Source organism: Ursus arctos, unplaced genomic scaffold, assembly GCF_023065955.2.
Source record: "Ursus arctos isolate Adak ecotype North America unplaced genomic scaffold, UrsArc2.0 scaffold_23, whole genome shotgun sequence".
Classification (NCBI taxonomy): domain Eukaryota; kingdom Metazoa; phylum Chordata; class Mammalia; order Carnivora; family Ursidae; genus Ursus; species Ursus arctos.
This window is the reverse complement of record NW_026622908.1, coordinates 48,202,404-48,222,127: the sequence shown is the minus strand read 5'-3', so window position 1 is coordinate 48,222,127 and position 19,724 is coordinate 48,202,404. Positions and strand designations below refer to the sequence as shown.

At 61.4% G+C, this 19,724-nt stretch overlaps 2 protein-coding genes across 8 annotated transcripts in view; one reads left to right on the top strand and one right to left on the bottom strand.

The window, feature by feature from the left end:
* PHRF1 (PHD and ring finger domains 1) overlaps positions 1-16,424 on the top strand; it is a 29,752-nt gene extending 13,328 nt beyond the window's left edge. For 2 of the 7 annotated variants that reach the window (XM_026490368.4, XM_026490367.4), the window contains exons 8-19: positions 3,554-3,651; positions 3,841-4,016; positions 4,686-4,815; positions 7,939-8,066; positions 9,218-9,399; positions 9,751-9,870; positions 10,376-10,530; positions 11,647-14,244; positions 14,507-14,664; positions 14,811-15,074; positions 15,149-15,277; positions 15,682-16,422. In XM_026490368.4, the coding sequence (XP_026346153.2) occupies positions 3,554-3,651; positions 3,841-4,016; positions 4,686-4,815; positions 7,939-8,066; positions 9,218-9,399; positions 9,751-9,870; positions 10,376-10,530; positions 11,647-14,244; positions 14,507-14,664; positions 14,811-15,074; positions 15,149-15,277; positions 15,682-15,825 (4,282 nt within the window). In that variant the 3' untranslated portion in view covers positions 15,826-16,422. Of the gene's footprint in view, positions 1-2; positions 1,937-3,553; positions 3,652-3,840; positions 4,017-4,685; positions 4,816-7,938; positions 8,067-9,217; positions 9,400-9,750; positions 9,871-10,375; positions 10,531-11,646; positions 14,245-14,506; positions 14,665-14,810; positions 15,075-15,148; positions 15,278-15,681 lie in introns of those variants that run through there. The other 5 variants (XM_057317317.1, XM_026490369.4, XM_026490371.4 and 2 more) reach the window with 5 other exon arrangements.
* Positions 16,425-16,577: 153 nt separating this feature from the next.
* IRF7 (interferon regulatory factor 7) lies at positions 16,578-19,633 on the bottom strand. The gene is made up of 10 exons (XM_026490375.4): positions 19,600-19,633; positions 19,076-19,366; positions 18,829-18,991; positions 18,528-18,738; positions 18,222-18,277; positions 17,920-18,127; positions 17,635-17,712; positions 17,055-17,555; positions 16,850-16,968; positions 16,578-16,779 (listed from the first exon to the last, which is right to left on the bottom strand). Exons 2-10 carry the CDS (start codon positions 19,093-19,095, stop codon positions 16,624-16,626), a joined length of 1,512 nt encoding a protein of 503 aa, XP_026346160.2. The 5' UTR covers positions 19,096-19,366; positions 19,600-19,633; the 3' UTR covers positions 16,578-16,623.
* Between the last annotated feature and the right edge of the window lie 91 nt (positions 19,634-19,724).

Sequence of the window (19,724 nt, the reverse complement as noted above, 5' to 3'; positions counted from 1 at the left end):
AGCATGGGGTCCCCCCTCACAGCAGCTCTGGAAGCCACTTCTGTCCCGAGTCCCTGACGAGTGGGAAGTCACTCTGAACTGCCGAGCCCAGCCTCTGAGACTGGCATTTAAATGAACCTGTTAGAGGGCAGTCCCGTGGGAATGCTGTTCTGTGCTTCAGACCCACAGCTGTTTGCTGCTGTGGTCACTGAGGCCAAGCGCCCTGTGTTTGGAACACCTGAGTCCCAGGCCGCTTCGTGGTAGCCAGCAGGCCTCCCAGGCTCTTTTATTCACCACTATGTGTACCCTCTGCCTGTTCCCCCAAATACTCTGAGGCTACTTAGAGAGATGCACGTGATGCATCAAGACAGAAGCCGGGGAAACACGAGAAGTGGGGGCTGTGGGGCCAGCCAGCAGGCCCAGAGGCCCAGGCAGAGGACGTGTGCGGGACCCTGCCTTCTGTGAGGTCGGGTGACCCCGTGTTCTGCAGGTCCTGGCTCCTGGAGCCTTTCCCCGGCCTCCTTCCGTCAAGGTTCCTCTTCTCAGGGATCCCCGCGGGGCTGTCGCTGAATGTCTGCAGAATTCTAATGCTGTAAGCTTGCGGTGAGGGGTTGTGGCAGCCTCTCGGGGTAGAGGTGGCAATGAGAGAATCCCATGAGGCTGGCAGGTCTGGAACTTCGTCTTGGGCAATAGGTAGCCCTTTTGAGGGTTGGGCTGAGAAGCAGCACAAGGCAAGAGGTCCCGAGCCCTGATGGCCCAGAGCTGGCCTTGGAGGTGCTCGAGTTTGTCCCTTTTGCACACTGGCCCTGGCTTTGACCCTGCCCAAGGCCTCCCTACCCAGTGCCTCCTGCGTGGAGCTCAGTTTGCCACATGCTCACTCCCCAGACAAATGCCACACACTGTGCGTTTACCTTTCTCAGGCAGCTCCCAGGACCCTACCTCTCCGGAGCCACCCTCTCGACTCACACACTCTATCTGGTCTCCCCTCTCACGAGTGGCTGCCTGCATGCGTGCCTTGTGAACGCTCCACTAATGGGATGCTCCAGCTGGGGGCCCTGGGAATTGTCCTGTCTGATTGCTCGCAGCTCATTGGTTGCTATGAGTCTGGAGGACAGGAGAGGGGTGCCTTGGGTGTCCTGCAAACCCTCAAAGCCAGTCTCTGCTCTTACCATCCCTGTGCCTAGTTTACTGCCTTGACAGAGTGCAGGCAGGAAGCTGAGGAAATACAGCCTCCTGGGTCCCGGGGCTGGTGGGCAGCTCAGCACTCAGCTCGGCTCGCATGCAAAACCAGTCCTTCCCCTGTGTTTGTGGGCGCTCTGGCCTGGAACAGCTGGATGCAGCAGGAGAGGCCATTCGAGGTGGGAAGGACTGTCTGTGGTGCTTGTCACTGGCCTCACCTCTGCAGCCCAGGGCCCTCCAGCTGGATGCCAGACTTAGGTGCCTTCTGGTGGTCTCCAAGGTGGCTGGTGAGCCCGGGTGAGGCTGTTGGAACGTTTGATCACAAGGTCTTGTTGTTTTCCTGCCACTTTTGAATTGGGCCCACGGTGCTCAATTCTTTACGCCAGGGTCGTTCTTAATCCTAATAACTAGACGGTGACTTTTAGGGATTTTTTAGAACTTCGTTAATTTTTTTTTCTTACTGTTGTAAGGTACATTCATAAATTTAATGTATTGATTTTTCTTTTTTGTGTGCTTGAATTAATTAGCAGGTAACAGGCAACTGAAGTATATAAAAATCTTGATGAATCTAAAACACTAAGACTGATAAATAGAGTGATCTTGTCCATCCAGGCGCCCTTACACTGTTCGTATGTGCCCCGTGCTGAGTCTTCCTGTCATCGTCTTGTATCTTTAACAGTCAAGTCAGAAACTACTCCTTTCCTCTTGGAAGTGGAATCACAAGGCTATAGATGCATGAATGTGTATAACCGATCCTTTCACTGTTACAGGAAGTAAGGTACAGATTGTCTCTGATTTTTTTAAATTTGCAATTTAACGTATAGGTATTTGGTCACTAGGGAAACCACTGAGGACGTCCCCGCGTCCCATCGCTGCGGCTTCCTTGCAGGCAGGGGTCGGTTCTGGGGGGCTACGCCTGCCCCGCAGAGCGCTGTGCTCAGCATGGGAGCTTCGCCCCCATCCTGGTGGCCACTGATGTGGCCCTCTCTCAGTGTGAGTCCATAACCAGTCTTCCCCGTGGAGAGGCTGCACTTGATGCAGACTGGCCGGGCCGGGCTCCTGTCACACTGGCGGCCTCCACTCGAGGCCCTGGAACTTGGCCGAGGAGAACATCAAGTGAACCATGTTGGAATGCTTTGTGAGAAGCTGCAGAATTCTTGATTCTATTCCTGAGACCACGTAGGGAAGGGTCTTCTGAGGCTGGGATCTACTTGGGGTGTTGGGGTGCTCCCCAGGACTCGACGCTGTCCTGGGCTTGCTGGGCTACATTCCAGGAAGGGCCTCCCTAGCCCGCGCTTCCATCCCTGTGGTCCTCATGTGAGGTCCCAGCAAGGGGCTCACGGGCGAGGGTCTCCCCCTGTCCTGGCTCACTGGACACTCACACTCCAGCACTGTGAGCAGTACGTGGTTGTGAAGCTGCACTGAATCGGGACTCCAGTCTTCAGGGAGGTAGTGGGGTGTCCACATGGGTTTTTGTCTGGCTCAGGGCTGTGTGGGGTCTTGGCATGAGGCTTGGAGAAGGCTGGCACGGGCAGCCCATGCCAGCAGTTAAGTGACTCTTCCCAAACTGCTGTCCTTGAAGGCTGGATCGAAGCAACTGGAAGACCCTGCTTGGGCCACATTTTCGTCTACTCAGCGAACAAAACCTCCCTTTCTCCGTTAGCCCCTCAGACTGCATTGTGACGTGTGCAGTGCCAACATTTGAAATTCTTAGGGCTGCCGAGTCACGATGGGGTGGGGAAGGACAAGCTGAGGTCTCATAACCAACCAGAGATGAGCCTCCAGGTGCAGGCAGGTGCAAGACACCTGCCACGGTCAGCCACGTGTTCCCCACAGGACAGAGCTGCCCTGGGTCACTTCGCAACTTAAGTCAGTCCCTCCACGCAGGAGGCCTCCTGTGGAGGGTTCAGGGACCATTGGGCCCCCTTTGGAGGGCAGAGACGCCCAACATGCCTGGGGAAGGACTGCAGGAACATAGCAGCCTAGTGTCTCCTTGTCTGATGTACATGGACCTCTGAGCAGTGTCCCCAGGGTCAGGTCTGGTGAGATGTTCCAGGCAGCCGGGAGTACCTTCCTGCTATGTGCTTGTGGCCTTTCCTCCACTGGGGAGAGGGAGCACTGGGTCCCTCGCTCTCCTGAGGACCCTGGTACATGGGTCAGGGCCCCACCCTCAGGACCTCATTTAACCTCACAACCGCCCCGCCCTGCCCAGAGACCCCATCTCCAAATGCAGTCACTTTGGGCATTAGGGCTTCAACACACGGCCTGGGGGGGACACAACTCAGTCTGTTGCACCGGCATTACAGTCTTGGGACACGTTTGGTGGCTGTCGGTGGCTCACTCGGTTGTAACGGTGATGCTGAAACACTTGTCTGCCACCCTCTTGGTCCTGTAGGTACCACATGGAATGTTTGGACCCTCCTCTCCAGGAGGTGCCAGTAGATGAATGGTTCTGTCCAGAATGTGCCGCGCCTGGAGCTGCTCCCGCTGCTGGTAAGGCACCACCTCCCTCCCGGGCCGGGAGCGCTCAGAGGGGCTTCTCTTCTTCGGGGAGAACTTGTAGGGCTTTCTGTCAGGGCAGCTGTATGGCTGTATGTGGGGTCTGTTGATTCAGGGCAGCGCAGGCCCTGGGGAGATGCCATCGGCCACAGAAAATCGGTGCAGGATTTTCTTTCTTCCCAGATGCAGGTCCTGTGAGTGAGGAGGAGGTCTCCCTGCTCTTGGCTGATGTGGTGCCCACCACCAGCCGGCTTCGGCCCCATGCAGGGAGGACCCGTGCTATCGCCAGGACACGGCAGAGCGAGAGGGTCCGAGCAACCGTGAACCGGAACCGGATCTCCACTGCCAGGAGGATCCAGGTGGGTGTGCACGAGGCTGAGGGTGCCAGTCCTGCCCCCTGTAGCAACACCGGCCACGGGCAGCACTGGGAGGGGCAGTGACAGCTTTCTCTGAAGTCTGGCTGCTTACCCAGGGAAAGCGTCGGGCTGATGGAGAGGGGCTCGGAGGACTTTGTGGGGGCTGGTACCCCATGCCCCCATCACAGATGCCTGCAGTCCTTCCTCACTTCCTCCTGTGTGCACCCAGTGCCCCGTGTCCCATCTCTTGATTTCTTCCTTCCTGGCTCCCAGCCTGTGCCGTGCCCCCCCCTTTGCCATGTGAGCCCGCTCTGCACCAGCACGGCGAGCTGAGTCGGCCCTGGCTGTGGGGTCCTCTCCTCACCGCCTGCCTCACCCTCATCCTTCATCCTCGCCCCGCACTTGCTTCTCAGGAGGCCCTCCCAGGGCCCCTAGTGCCTGCAGGAAGCTCTCAGCTCTTCCTGTCAGAAGCAAGAAAGGGACACCCGCTAGGCTGAGGGCAGCCAGCTTCTGTGGTTAGCTTGGCGAGGGCTGGCACGGGGCCTCTCCAGGCCTCCCAGGTGGTGCCGCCCCTGCTGGGATCCTGCCCGGAGTTCTCTGCGAGGCACAGGGAGATGCATGAGAAGCCCGAGGGCGATCACCCCGCTGACGGCACCCCCCCTTGCCATGTAGCATGTCCCACGGTACCTGATGTCTTCTCTGCTGGACGAGACCATCGAGGCCGTCGCTGCTGGTCTGAGCACTGCTGTGTATCAGCGCCCTGTGGCGCCCCGAGCCCCTGCCAAGCGCAGGAGGAGAGCAGGTAAGCCCAGGTGTGGTGGCTCGGCTGCGGGCTGTGTGCGTATGTCCCTAAGAAGCAGCAGGCCACGTGCTCGCCCCCCAGGAGCTTCACCCCTAGAGCCACGTCAGGTTCTGCAAGCTGGTTTTTCAGGTCACAGAAATACCGCACGGAAGCTCCTCCAGGCCAGGCGGGTCTGATGTGCTCTGTCTGTCTGAACAGCCACCGCAGGCCGTGAGGTCTGTGCGTGCACATCCGGGCGACTCCGCCGAGCCGTGTTTGGTCAGGAAGCGTTCCGCAGGACTTTTTGGCAGGACTGCCCCTTTTCCCCCTGAATGCAACAGTGTACCAGGAAGACCCTGTTCTGGGCTTTTCTCTGTGGGAGCTGTTGAAATGATTAATCCACTGGTTTCTTGTCCTTTTCTGTGTTTGTTCTGGTGATTTTGTCCTAGTAAGTCCCATCCTTGCCTGGTGTCAGTAGGTACCTTCTGGGGAGAAGCCCTGGGGTGGCGCGTGTCCAGGTCCTCACACACGTCCTCCCCGCCGAGCGTGGCGGTGGCTTCGAGCGTCAGGCTCTTGCGCCATTCTTCAGTTGGCCTGGGCTCCTATGGAGAGCTCTCCTTCTCCCCGTCGGTCATCCGTTTAAGTCACTGTGGCCTCGCGGATCTGAGGTCTTTTGGCATCAACTGTATTGATGCAGGTTTGACAGCGAGGACTCCCACCCCACCCAGCCCAGCCCTTCCCAGCCGGTGCCCCCGGCGCAGCTCTGGCATCCTTCTTCGCACTAGACGTTAGTTTTGCCTGTTTTCAGACTTTGTGTAACAAGACGTTCGTGAGATCTTGAACGCGTGTGCTGGGTTGTCACTCAGCGGTGTAGTTGTGTGTCCGTGATTGATTTGTTCCTGTTTGTTGTCGAGGAACATCAGCATTACACGAGCACGCCACAATTTGTTGATGCGGTTTCCTGCCGGGGTCACTTGGGTTGTGCTCTGTGCAAGGCTATTACAGACAGAGATGCTGCGGATGTTCTGAATGGCCTTGAATCAGTGTCTCGCAGCAGGTGTTTGGTTTCTCTTGGGGAAGGGGAAGACCGGACCGTGGGCTCATTGGGTAAAGGTGCGGCTAAGGTTACATGGTTCTCCACCCCCATCAGCAGCACGAGAGCCGAGTGCCGTACGTCCTCCCCAGCCCTGGGGATGGTTGCTGTCTGCGCCGTGCCTGTGGGCCTGTGTTGTGACCGTGGGCTCTGTGTGACGTGCCCTGCCTTGCCCTGTGTCCCCACTGCCGGGCCGGGACCCAGTGCTGTCCGGCTCTGTCGCTGGTGGAAATGCGGAGCGGCCGCGCTGTGCCTGTGCTGTGCCAAGGGTGGGGCAGAGCTGGGAGACCCACCGCGCCGGCGTTGACTTCATGTGAAGGCTATAAAGGGTTTACCTCTCGTTTCCCATCTGCGTCTCTAGTTTCTCGTGTCAGAAGTCCCACGTTTCAGTGCTAGCTCCTGCCGCCCGCTGCTCACCCCGTCTCCGTCCCCCAGAGAACGGCCTCAGAATAACACCTTCAGGTCTTGCCAGCGCTGTGGTTCGAGGCGGGACCAGAAGGGTTTCCTTTTGTCCCCAGCGCGTACCCCACTAAGGACAGGCCGCACCCCCGTTACCTGTGCTCAGGCAGCTGAGAATAGTGCTTCTGTCCTTGGTTATGCTTTATTGACTTCATTTTGCCTGGTGGTTTTTGATTTTGGGGTCTTCTTTGGTTTTTTGCTTTGTTTTATTTTGGCTTTGCTGGTGAATTTTTTGTTTTTACAGACTTCTGTCAAACCTTTGGAGGCATAGGGAGAATCGAATAGTGAATCCCCACTCAGCCGTCCTGTGGCCTCCACTTCACTTCTGCACCCTCACCTGCTCCCTCCCACACTATTTGGAAGCAGACCCTTCATGTCATCGTCGTTTTACCTGGAGATACCTTATGTGTTTCTGAAAGACGCAGTCTTTTTTTCTTTCAACTGAAGCGCAGTGCCCTCGTGCCACCTGAGAAGGTGAACGGTGATTCCTCACGCCGTGAAATAGCGTGTCCGTGTCGAAGGTTCTGATTGTGTCATAAATGTGATAGAATTTTAAACCCTAGTTTATTTGAATCCAGACTGAACAAGATCCATGCAGCACTGGGGGCTGTGCCTGGTGAGTGTCCCTGCTCTTGACCGTGGAGGGAGCCAGGTGGCCGTCCGCGCCCCTCCCAGTCTGGCGGCCCACGGGCCATGCTCACCTGCCTGCAGCCTGTCAGCAGAGCCCAAGGTCCCTCGGCTTCAGCCGGACTCTTGTCTGGATCTGTGTTTGCAAGTCGCCTGCCTGCTTGTGGTGCTCCGCACTCAGCCCCGTGACCTCACGGAGGAAGGCGAGGAGAGGCTTTCCTCCCGCGCCGGCTGCTTCCCGGTCCTGCGGGGTTTGGGGACAACGAAGATCCAGGCCTTGGTTTGCTTCTCAGAAGCACCGAGGTGCAAGTAGCACCCTGCGCCGAGCTCAGTTCGGGTTGTCAGCCGCGTTCGGAACTCACGGATTTAGATACGTGTGATGTGTTAATGGCATACGTCACGAGGGCCGATCGCTCCGTCTCCGTGCAGTCCGCTCCTTCCACGCTGAAGCCCCTGTGGGTTTCCAGGGCGTGTTGGAGCGTCACGGAATGAGGGCCCCCCTTGAGCCCGTGGTAGCGTCCCTGAGGTGACTGACCAGGGCTGAGCCCCGGTGTTTGTGCGGTTTAAGCTTTAGGACCTGTTGGTAGAGTTGCGTGATAGGTGCTCTGTGGTTAGATCAAGTGGACACACGCCCGGGGCCATTTGTTTCATTTTACTCCGGACCATCAGGGTTGGTTGGTTGGTTTTTCATTTCGTTTTGTTACGTGACGATGTGAAATATTTCCTGGTGACAGAAGTCGGGTGTGCATGTTGCTCTGCACTGCCTTCCTTCCCCCTCTCGCTCCTCCATGGGGAGACACTGGTTTTTAAATTATGGCTTATTTCTCCGTGTAACAACCCCAAGCCAGTGCACACAGTTGTCTGTGTACCAGTTGTACGGTGCATCCTTGGGGGGACGCCCACGGGCTGGGCGGGGGGCCGCAGGGCACACAGGAAAGCACAGATTCTCAAAGTGCTTTTTGTAGGAAGACGGAAGAAAGTGTCGGGAAGAAGGAAGACGCAGTCCAGATCGTCTGTGAAAAGCAGGAGCTCCGGGACAGGGGCTAAGAGACGTCAGAGTCGCGTGAAGAAGAGAAAAGGGAGAAAGTCAAAGGTAGCCTTGGAGGGTAGTGTTCCCACTGTGCGGGTCAGTTCCCTTGTGCAGCCAGGTGGTGGGATGCACAGAAAAAGCCTCCTTGTTCTGTATTGACTTAGAGATCCCCTGATGAAAATGAACATTTCTGCAGCACACATTGAAGATGGGGCTGGGACAAGAGATTTTCCAGGACCCTTTGGAGCGGGACGTCCTGAGGGGTTGTGTATGACTCCTGGCATCCGAGGGGTGGGCCCCGTGCAGAGGGTCAGGCAGGCCAGAGGGTGTGGAGGCAGCAGGGCCATGGCCACCAGCTTGTCAGGGAGGCGAGCGGGTTGTTAGCTGGTGTGTGGGAGCCCACTGGGAGCTGGGAGGGTGGGGGAGAGTCGAGAGAGGGATGCCGGCTGGGACGTGCGACTGGGTTTTCAGCCTGAGTGGTCTTGTCCTGCCGGAGGTACTGGAGTGGGTCACCTGTGAGCACTGCCCACTTGAGGCTGTTCCTCGTCCTCCAGTTCTCTGGCCACCAGGTTTTCAGCGTGGGGCCCCTCCTTGTGTGTGTGCAGCCCGTGTCGCATGTCCCTGCTCCAAAGTATTGTCCTCACTGCAGCTCCGGGGAGGGATGCTGAAAGCACGTTAATGCGTGAAACATAAAGAGCTCAGTTGTGGCCATCGTTCAGGTGTTTGCCGCATCCATATGGGAATTTATACCCAAAATTGTTGTCATTGCCTGATGAATGTAAATGCGTACAGTTTACGCTTATGGAAGCCTACGCTTCCGTTTTACATGGAGTATGTGAGCAGCTGCTTTGGTGGTTTATTCCGGCGGAATTCCTGGAGGGATGGCCACACGTGGGCGCTGGTGGCACACCTGCGGGTCCCCTCAGCACCCCTCCGCAGGTGTTGGTCCTGCTGCTTGTGAATTTGTGCTCAGAATCGAACACGGCCTGCAGCGGGTGTGCCCGGTTCCTGCAGGTGCTTCTGCGGTGTGTAGATGGGGGATGTTGGGATGTGTTCGTTAGCTCTGTTGGCGTAACACCTTTAGAATGTTACCATTACCCACGTGAAGCCCTTGGGCTCTGGTGTGGCATTTACGCAGCTTGCTGCGTGGTGTTTCTGGAGCCTTTAGCTCCCGTCTTGCTCATCATTCCTTTCCCTCTGGGACTTCGGTTCAGAATGAAGCCACAGCTCGCTCCCGCATTGCACGGACGCTGGGCCTCCGGGGTCCGGCCTGCGGAGCCTGCATCCCGTCTGTGCACAAGCCAGCAGACCCCTCTCTGGGGCTGATGCGTGCAGACATCGGAGTGGCCTCTCTGTCGCTCTTCGGAGATCCCTATGAGCTGGACCCCTTTGACAGGTAACTGCAGGGGGACCTCCCTCTTTTCTACATTGGCAGTGGCCTCAGATTTTGTGTTTGTACCATGAGGGTGACGATTCCTGACTCCTTTTCAGACTCACGTAGGTGGTGTGTAGAACTCTATACATTCTCATCTGCTCACGTGGAGAAAGGTCTATCTTGCACGTGTGCTCCACCTGCCCTGTGCCCATTCAGAGGCTTGGGCACTTGCCAACAGGAAGCCACTCCGTGGGTCCCATGTTCAGTGTGGGGGCACAGGTGCTGCCATGTGTGCAGTTGAGGAGGGGCCGGGGGTCTCCCTGGGCCTTCTGTGTGGGGTCACCGTTCCTTTGGCCCGTGTGTTCTCGCCAGCAGTGAAGAGCAGTCTGCGAACCCTGCTTCCCCTTTGAGCGCCAAGCGGAGGGTTCTGTCCCAGTCAGCGCTGCGTTCTCACCGGCCTGTGGCCAGGCCCGTGGCCATGGGGCTCTCCAGGTGTGTGCTGGGGTGGGGCCAGCGGGGCTCCAAATTGGCCTGGTGCTCCTCCTAGCCCGGGAGGAAGTGCTGCAGTCGAGGGCATGAGGATGGAGTGGCGGGCCACGGTCTGCCGGGCGCCAGCCGGGGGCGAGTAGCCACGTGTGCTTAGGCCGCCTCTGTCCCCCTCTGCCATGGAGCTGCTGTTGGCACTGCCACCCCCTGGCTGGATTGTTTCCTTCTGTTTCACCATCAAACAAACCAGCAACCCAGTGACACCGGTTAACAGCCTTGCTGTTGGTGGCAGTGGGGATCAGAAGCATCAGATGGTTTCACCTCCAAACAGCCTGCTTTCCTGTTGTCAGAGCTGCTGGATGGTCTGATGTGCTCCACATCTGGGGGCCCAGCAGGCAGCCTCTTCTACGTATGGCAGCCTGGACCTGGGGGGTGCCGGGGAGCTGGGGGGGCACCTGCCTGGCTCGAGGGTCTTGGGCTTGGGGAGGCAGCAGTGGGTCTGCACCTGCAGGAGGAGCGTTCCTGCTACGGCACCTGAGCCAGAAGTGGACGAGGCGCCCGTCCCAGACCTGGTGGGGAGCATCCTGTCGGGCCAGACCCTCCTGATGATGAATGGCGCGGACGTCATCATCCACCGGGACGGCTCCCTCAGCGCCAAGAGAGCAGGTGAGGTGGCTGCTGCACAAAGCCCAGCAGTGTCCGCGGGGACACCCTCTCTGCCTTGACACTCCGGGACGCTGCGGGGGTCATGTGACCCACCGGTTCTCCCTGTTTCTGAGCGAGCAGTAGATGAGACAGTTGGGGGACTGAGTGCCTTCTCAGTTCAAGATGGACGTGAAGGGGCGCAGTTTTCTGAGTTCTTTTTTTTTTTTTTTTTTAAGATTTTATTTATTTATTCGACAGAGATAGAGACAGCCAGCGAGAGAGGGAACACAAGCAGGGGGAGTGGGAGAGGAAGAAGCAGGCTCATAGCAGAAGAGCCTGATGTGGGGCTCGATCCCAGATCGCCGGGATCACGCCCTGAGCCGAAGGCAGATGCTTAACCGCTGTGCCACCCAGGCGCCCCCAGTTTTCTGAGTTCTGCTCCATTAATTCTTCGTGCCTTTTTGAATGGAGTTTACAGGCTGATGGTTTAGGTGACGACAGGGTTTCAGGGCCAGCCCACAGACCCTCCATGGCCGTAATGTGGCTGGTGTGTGTTCTCACAGAGCCATGGAACCAGCCCCTGTGCAGCCCTCCCCCATGTATCCAGGCCCTGGAAGGTTTCTGTGGTGGGGGTTGCCCAGCCGTGGAGGATGGGGTAGGCTGTGCCCCTCCTGGCCCCCCCCCCCCTTTGTGACAAGCATCTGTAACTGGCAGGGGCACTTTCCGTGGCCACAGAGCACAACTGTGAAACACAAGAGAAAGTACCCACAGTGGCAAGTGAGCCCCAGGCACTGTCCCCGGGCCCCCAGGTGCACAGAGGCCTAGCTCAGGGAGCAAGTGGAAATAGGCATTTATTTATTTATTTATTTGAGAGAGCAGGCGCACGAGCCAGGGGGGCGGAGGCAGAGGGAGAAGCAGGAGCCCCAGCCCGACACAGGGCTCGATCCCAGGACCGTGGGATCATGACCTGAGCCGGAGGCAGATGCTTCACCAACTGAGCCACCCAGATGCCCCGGGAATAGGCGTTTAAAAGCACAGCTTTTAGGAGAAAGCCATTGTGATCTGAGTGAGACAATGGACTGCGCTTCATAAAGGGGGTGGTGGGGACTGATGGCCACTCGCCCTCTTGTCTTTCAGCACCTGTTTCCTTCCCTCGGAGCACAGGCGGCTTGTCCCAAGCAGGGAAGCTCCCTGGGCCTGGGGCCTGCCTGCAGCCCAGAGCGCCACACTCAGGAAGTGGGCTGCAGAGCGTGGGGCTGAGCTGTTATGGCGGGCCAGCGCCCTCCCGTGTCCCCGCGCTCACGGCTGGGGCGACTGTGAGACTGGACTCGTCAGTGACCCCTCCGTCCGGTCACACTCAGAACCTGTCAGGCGTGTGCGGGCCTGGCTTAAAGCCGAGAGACAAGCCCCGATGTGATGGTGACGGCCGGCACACTCTGCCCCCCAGCTCTGCATCCTCAAAGACCTCTGGTAGCTGTTCTCACTTGCCACCTGCCGGCGTGCTGCTGGGCCAGGCCCTGAAGCCAGCTCCCAGGAGGCCCGACATCTCTGAGCTACCAAGGATACCAAAGGTCAGGAGGGAGGACAGCGGTGGCAGACAGGGGGATGTGGCCCCCACCAGCGAGCAGCGTGCTGAGATCCCCAGCTCCTGCATCAGCCGGCTCACGGGCAGGGAGGGCCCTGGGCAGCCTGGCCATGGTGCCCGAGCAGAGGGCGAACCCAGCAGCAGGGGCCCACAAGAGCCTGGCCCGCACTCAGGGGGCGGCTCCCAGTCCCCTGCCTCGCTGGGACCCTCGAAGGGGAAGGGTGTCAGCTCGACCTTCGAGAGCTTCAGGATCAATATTCCCGGGAACACGGCACATTCCGGCAGACTCTGCAACCCTGGCTTTTGTAACACGTTCCGGCCTGTCGACAATAAGGTGCAAAGGAAAGAGAACCCCTCGCCCCTGTTCTCCATCAGGAAGACCAAACAGCTCAAGAGTGAGATCTACGACCCCTTTGACCCCACAGGCTCCGACTCCAGTTCTGCCGGCAGCAGCCCTGAGCGCCTGGGCTCTGGCCTCCTGCCCTCTGAGATCACACGCACCATCTCCATCAATAGCCCAAAGGCCCCAACGTTGCAGACTGTGCGCTGCGTCACCTCCTACACGGTGGAGACTGTCTTTGGGACGGAGCCCGAGCCCTCTCAGGGGCCTTCCTCCAGCGGGCTCGAGCTCCGGGGCGCGGGGGCTGCTGAGGGGACCTCCGACCTGGAGTGCGAGGGGCTGGGCAAAGGGGCTGCCGAGGGCCAGGGCTCAGCCTCCCGGGCACAGAGGCTGTCCCCACAGGAGCCTTGGGAAGATAAGGACCAGCTGCCCTGCAGTACCTTCTTTGGCTCCGAGGAGCGGACGGTGACCTGTGTGACTGTAGCAGAGCCAGAGGCCCCGCCCAGCCCGGACGCACTGCAGACGACCACCCACAGGATCGTGGAGCTGAGGTCCCCATCCTGCTCCCGCTCCACGTCCAGCTCCCGTGGCAGGAAGAAAGCCAAGAGGAAGCGGGCCAGTGCCAGGGAGCACAGGAGGACCCGCTCGGGCTCCCGCTCAGGTTCCCGCTCTGGGGACAGGAGCTCACGGTCGGCGTCACCACCAGTGGGTGAGGACCACCCCAAGAGGCAGCAGACCAAGTCCCGGGGCCAGAGGTCTTCCAGCGACCACTCCAGCAGCCACGAGCGAGCCAAGCGGAAGAAGGCAAAGGATGAGGGCAGGAGGAGGAAGAGGGACTCCTGGAGCCATGGCCGGCGGCGGTCCAGGTCCCGCTCAGGCAGCCCCGGCAGCTCCTCCCACGAACGCAGGGAGAGCAGAAGGAGGAAGCGGAGGCGGTCAGGGTCCAGGTCTCGGGGGAGGGAGTGCTCACCCCCCAGCAGCCTGGAGAGAGGCCGGAGGCACCGGCACCCGCGGGAGAGGAGCTGGGAGCGGCCCCGAACCAGGTGGGGTTCCCATGAGAGGAGGAAGCGTAGGTCCAGGTCACCAAGGTCGCCAAGCACAGAGCATAGGTCCCGGGAGCATCAGCGCCCTCGATCCCATGAGAAGCGGCCGAGGCCTCGCTCCCCAGAGAAGAAGTTGGCACCGTCTCCCCAGGAGGAGCAGAAGCCTGACAGGGAGCAGCCAGCCAGGCCACCGGCCTCAGTACTGGCCTCAGTGGGAGCAGACGCCTCCCCGGCGGAGGCCGAAGCCCACAAGGCGGTTCCAGAGGCACCAGCGGAGTGTCCACCCGAGGACCTTGATTACGGCGACTCTGTTGAGGCGGGGCACGTCTTCGAGGATTTTTCCAGCGAAGCCTTCTTCATGCAGCTGGATGACATGAGTTCCCCACCCTCCCCGGAGAGCACAGACTCCTCCCCAGAGCGAGCCTTCCCGCCCAACCCTCCCGTGCCCCTGGCCAGCCGGCCACAGGACACCAGCCTGGCCGTGGCTGTCATCAGGCAGGAGGTGTCGCTGATCCACGGTGAAGATGCCGCGCAGCCCCCGCCCCGGGCTCCGGGCCCCGAGGAGAAGCCCCCGCTCCAGCAGGACGCAGCTGGGGCTGCCGTGCTGCCCAGCACCCTGGGGAGCCAGCCTGGGGGCGGGGTGCCCGTGGGGAAGGAGGAAGGCCCCTCTCAGACCCCCTTGCTGCGGGCTAAAGCCCTGGTGAAGAGAGTCACCTGGAACCTCCAGGAGGCAGAGAGCGGTGCCCCTGCCGAGGACCGAGGCCTGCGTGAGTAGGGTGTTCCCGCGGGCACTCCTGGGTGGACCGGGGCAGCGTGGGAGGATGGCCCCGAGTGGCCACTGGTGTGTGGGGGGGGTTGCACGGGACCTCTTTGGTCACTCAGGCAGCGTAGGCTATGAGGCAGGGAGGTGGCTGCAGCCTGGCCTGTGGTCCTTGCTGCTGGGATGCTTTTCTGGAATTTTCCAGCCAGGAAGCAGCTTCTGGCCCAGGGTGGCCACAGAGCACCCACCTCCCCTATGTTGGCCCTCAGGGACGCCGCTTCACCGGCCCCAGAAGCCCCGGGAAGGGGTCTGGGAAACAGAAGACATGGGCCCCTCGGTGGGGTTCCAGCAGGCATCCTTCTCTGAGCTCCCTCCGCCTGGTTATGCACTTCTAGAGTCTGGCTTCCCCGACGCTGAGCCTTCTCAGGTGGGTGCCTGGGCTGGAGGGATGTGGTCTGGCGCCAGGCCACACGGGCTGTGCCGGGCTGGGGCTGAGGACTTCCCTCTCTGGCCGGGGCTCTTCCTGCCGTGGGGGTGGGAGTGCTGCCCTGAGCCGTCTGCCTTTCTGTCCAGGTTTATACCCCCAACCTGCCTCCCGCCCCAGCTCTGCCCGTGAGCCTCCCGCCATACGCAGCAGCCAGCCAGCCCACAGTCCAGTTTATCCTGCAGGGGAGCCTTCCCCTGGCGAGCTGCGGGGTCTCACAGAGCCCGGCCCCAGCGCCCACCGCCCTGACCACAGCCGCCGAGCCAGCCTGTTACACCACTGGCGCCAGCAACTCCGAGGAGAGGACGGCCGCTCCCAGGCCTGCCGCCGCAGAGAAGGCCAAGAACGAGGAGGTGAGTGGGGCCGCCCCCCCGTGCGCGGGCTGCGCGGCCCCCAGGCAGGGCGGTCACACGCGCGCTTCCCGCAGTACCTGAAGAAGCTGCACGTGCAGGAGCGGGCGGTGGAGGAGGTGAAGCTGGCCATCAAGCCCTTCTACCAGAGGAGGGACGTGACCAAGCAGGAGTACAAGGACATCCTTCGCAAGGCCGTGCAGAAGGTGGGTGCGGGTGGGTGGTCCGTGCTGCGTCCCGCTGACCCAGACCCTCGGTACCGGCCCAGGGTGGTGCGGCCAGAGGCCACTGCCGTCCTCCTGTCACGGGAGCACGTGGACGCGCGGGGTGAGTAAGCGTCGGTGTTTGTGAGGGGACGGACCGCGTCCCTGTTGCTTGTCGAGTGGGCGAGTAACAGGTGCATAATGCTTGCAAGTGGGAAAGCAAGAGCCCGGGAGCTGGACGGTTCTCAGGCCCGGGGCATCAGGGCCTGATCTGTGGCACGCTGGCCACACGTCTCCGGCTGCCGTGTGAGGCGGCCCCAGCAGGGGGATGTGCGTCGTGCTGTGCGTCTTGTGATGGGGACCCCGTGGACGTCCGGGTCATTTGTGCCTCTCCCCCACGCCCCCAGATATGCCACAGCAAGAGCGGAGAGATCAACCCCGTGAAGGTGGGCAACCTGGTCAAGGCCTATGTGGACAAGTACAGACACATGCGCCGGCACCGGAGGGCCGAGGCCGGCGAGGAGGCGCCTGCCCAGGGCACCGAGAGCTGAGGCCGGGCGCGCCGGCCCCCGTCCCCGAGTGGTTCTGTTGGAGTGGCAGTAGCAGAAACCTCTGAAGACACCCAGCCAGCACTCCTGTATTCAGGGTTCCCGTGATCACATATGGTCTGTGCACCTGTCCTGCTCACAGTTTAAAACTGGACTTTTTTATATGTATATTATAGATACACACTGTTTCCATTGTGTTCTAATTTATCAAAAATGGATTATCTTTAGAAACTTCTTGATTGACTCAGTACTTGAAAGGCGAAGCCTTTGGTGATCAGCAGGGAGCTGGGGGTGGAAGGAGCTCCTTGACCCTTCTCACGGATGGCCTGATTTTATTTTCTAGAGGAACAAGGGAAGGCCATTGCCCACTTTTCTGTTACTCTGCTCTGTACACGACACTCACGTTTGCCGCCTCCCACGAGGCAGAGTGCAGTGTTAGTGGATTTGGGAGGCGGGGGTGGGGGCGCCTGCGCACGGCACAGAGTTGGCCATTCCTGATGCCCCTCTCCCCAGCACACCTGCGAGAGCAAACATCTGCTGTCCCCAGAGCATTTTGTATTCTTTAAGTAGAGTTTGTTGGCTCTAAAGTGTGTGGCCTGTTTCTTCATTGTGAAGACAGCGGAGAGCGGGTGGGTGCAGCGGTGGTCACCTCCCTTGCTGGGCCTGTAGGTCTTGTGGGCTCCCAGGAGGTCTGTGGTGCCCCTTCTGAGCTCCAGCCCCAACCCTGAGCCCGCCCCGGGTCAGGACACCAGCACTGAGTCTCAAGTCCTTTTTATTAGCTTGAAGAGAGGGGTGTGGCCCTCAGGCCGGCTGCCCCACCTCCATGAGGAAGTGCTCAAGGTCTTCGTAGAGGCTGTTGGAGCTGGACAGGCAGAGGCCGAGGCTGCTGCTGTCCAGGGAGGACACCCCTTCTCGCTGCACGCACTCCAGGTGCGCCCGGCACAGCCGTGGCTCCAGCTGTGGGGAGGGTGTCGTCAGGCCGGACGGGGGCTGCATGCAGCCTTGCCCCCAGGACCCCATGCCTCACCTTCACCAGGACCAGGCTCTTCTCCTTGGGCCTCCCAGCTGACAGGTCCTGCCCAAAGCCCAGGTAGATGGTGTAGTGTGGGGAGCCCCGACGCCGGCGAGCCCGGAACTCCATCATCTCTGCAGGATAGGACTGCGGTGAGCAGGGCCCAGCAGGACAGGACGGGGTGGGGACCACACGGCCCCACATCGCATGCATCACTGACCTCGGAAGAAGGTGCCGAAGTCGAAGATGGGGGTGTCCTGGTTCCTTTGCAGCAGGCGGGGGGGTGTGGAGGGGCTGGCAGAGCCCAGGGGCCCGCCCACCTCCCAATAGACCTTGCATTTGCCCAGGCGCCGGGCCCACAGCCCGTGCCCCCGCAACTCCAGCTGCAGCCCAGGGGCCACGTGCTGCAGCAGCTTCTCGGTGTAGTGCAGCTGCTTCTGGTCAGGGAGCTCGGCCGGGCTCGGGAAGGCCACGTGCTGGGGCGCTGTGGCCGCAGCGGCTGGGCTTGGGGGTCCGTACAGGAGCACAAAGCTGGGGTGCCACACCACCTCCTGCAGCACGGTGCGGCCCTTGTACATGATGGTCACATCCAGGGCCCTGAGGCTGGGCTCTGCCTGGGCTGCTGGGGGGGCGCGGCCAGGCCTGGCCAGGATCTGCTCACCTGCCACTGGGGGGCAGGGCTCCGTCCCTCGAGAGGGCTGCCAGCGCTCCAGGGCTGCATCTGGGAGGAAGGCTGGAGCTGGCACCTGGTCCCCCAGCCTCTCCCTCCCTCACGCACCCCCCTCCCCAGCTCCTCTCACCTGTCACCTGGGCCTGGTGCATGGGGGCCAGCTCTACTGCCCTTGGCAGGGATGGCTCCGTTTCCGGGAGCTCTGGGCCTGAGGAGGAGAATGACGGTTGGGAACAGCTGTGTGGGCCCAGCTGTGGCTGGCTCCATCCCCACTGCATATCCTCCTCACTCCCACCCCCACCCCCCACCCCCCCACCTTCTCCCTCTCCACAAGGACTCTGCCATCCTGCCTGCTCCTCCCCCCTGGCATGGAGCCCTGCAAGGCCGAGCACCCCCATCCGACACAGCCTCTCACCAGGAGCCTCTGGGGGGGCTGGCTCCGCCCCCCATGCAGCTTCCAGCAGATGGTCCTCCAGGCAGCTCTGCTGTAGAGCCTGGAGCAAGAGGTCCCCAGCGTTGCCAGCTGGGCTAAAGAGGGGGCTTGGGGCACATGGCTCAGGTCTCAGCCCGAGCCCTGGGCTCTCACCAGCGTCTCCTGCCAGGCATGGCCTAGGAAACCCACCCTGCGGGGAAAGAGAGGGCCAGCGTAAGCAGCTCCCCAGCCCCAGTGAGAAGTGGCAGCCCCACCTGGGAGCAAGGAGGGCAGAACAATCTTACCATCGAGGGCAGGGCATCTTCAAGGGCCTTCTCCTCCCCCTGGTGAATGCCCGCACCTTCCGACGGAGAATTGGGATCGGGAGAGTGTGGGATGAGACTCTGGAGTGGGCCATTTGGGTATGCACTCCCCACCATTAATCCCAGCAGGCCAAATCAGCTTCCCCCCCACCCCCCAACAGCCTGGCACCAGCCTCTTCCAGGCCAGTTTCTGAAAGCACGAATCTGCTCCAGAGGCTGTCTCCAGGACAGAGCAGAGTCCCTGTGCCCCTCAGCACCGTGTCTCTGCCCTCCCCTGGGGCGCCTCACCTCTCCACCCCAGCTTGGAGCTGAGCCCGTACACTTTATGCGGGTCAGTGGGGTCCCCCGAGCTGTCTTGCAGCATCACGAAACGCTGCGTGCTGCGTAGCGCACAGCGGAAGTTGGTTTTCCAGCTGGCACGGAGTGTGCGCTCAAGGGCCAACTGGTCACCGCCGCTGCTGCTGCTGGGCGGCCACCTGCCGCGCGCGACAGCCCAGGCCTGGGGAGAGGGATAGAAGGTGTGAGCCTGGGGGCGCGGGGCAGGGCCGGGGCCGGCCCTCCCCCACCCCCGACTGGGCGAGGGTCCCACCTTGAAGATGCGTGAATCCGCCTCCCCCAGGTCTTTCCGCGCGAAGTGCTTCCAGGGCACGCGGAAGCGCGTGCGGGCCGCGTCCAGCCACCGCAGGCCTTCGTATCGGCCGCTGCTGACCTCCCCCAGAAGCCAGTCTCCGAACAGCAGGCGCGGGGGGCCCCTGCGGGTGGGGCGACGGGCCGGGTCAGGGTGCGGGCGGCCAGGTGGTGTGGCCGCGCACCCGGGTGGCGGGACGGGCGCTCACCTCTCCGGAGCCTCGGCCATCGCTCCCTGCAAAGCACTGGCGCGGAGAGGCAGGTGGGCCCTCGGCGGGGTGGGGGGAGTCAGCACAGGTGGGGAGCGCCGCTCGCGCGTGGCCCCGCTGTCACAGGTGTCCGACCACAGCCGCGGCGGGGGGGTGATGGCCACGGCATTGCCGACGTGTGAGGCTCTGGGCAGCCGTGGCACCGGTGTGACCACGGTGTGCGGGCGCACACAGGAAGGCACCGGTGTTGAGCCGGCGCCCAGACCCGGGCGGGAGGGCGCTGGCGGGGCCCTGCGGAGACAGCACCAGATCGGCCGCTGGCTGGGGCGTGCCCGGGGCGCCGGGAAAGCGAAACCGCGCGCGCCGGGAAAGCGAAACCTAAGCCCTAAGCCGGGAGGTGAGGGCTCCGTCGGCGGGGCAACCCCCACCTCTCCATCCCGCCCCGACGCCCGGAACGACCCACCCGGTCACCGCCCTGCGCTGCCCCGCTCTCGCGCTCCACGCGGGCCAGGGGCTCCGAGTACCTGCGTGCCGGGCCGTCCGGGCGGGAACGTTCGCGTCCCCGAGAGGCCGGGAGCAAGCGCTTTTATGGGGACGCGCCGGGGGCGGGCCGGAGCTGCAGGGGCCGCCGAGGAAGTCACGTGCTCTG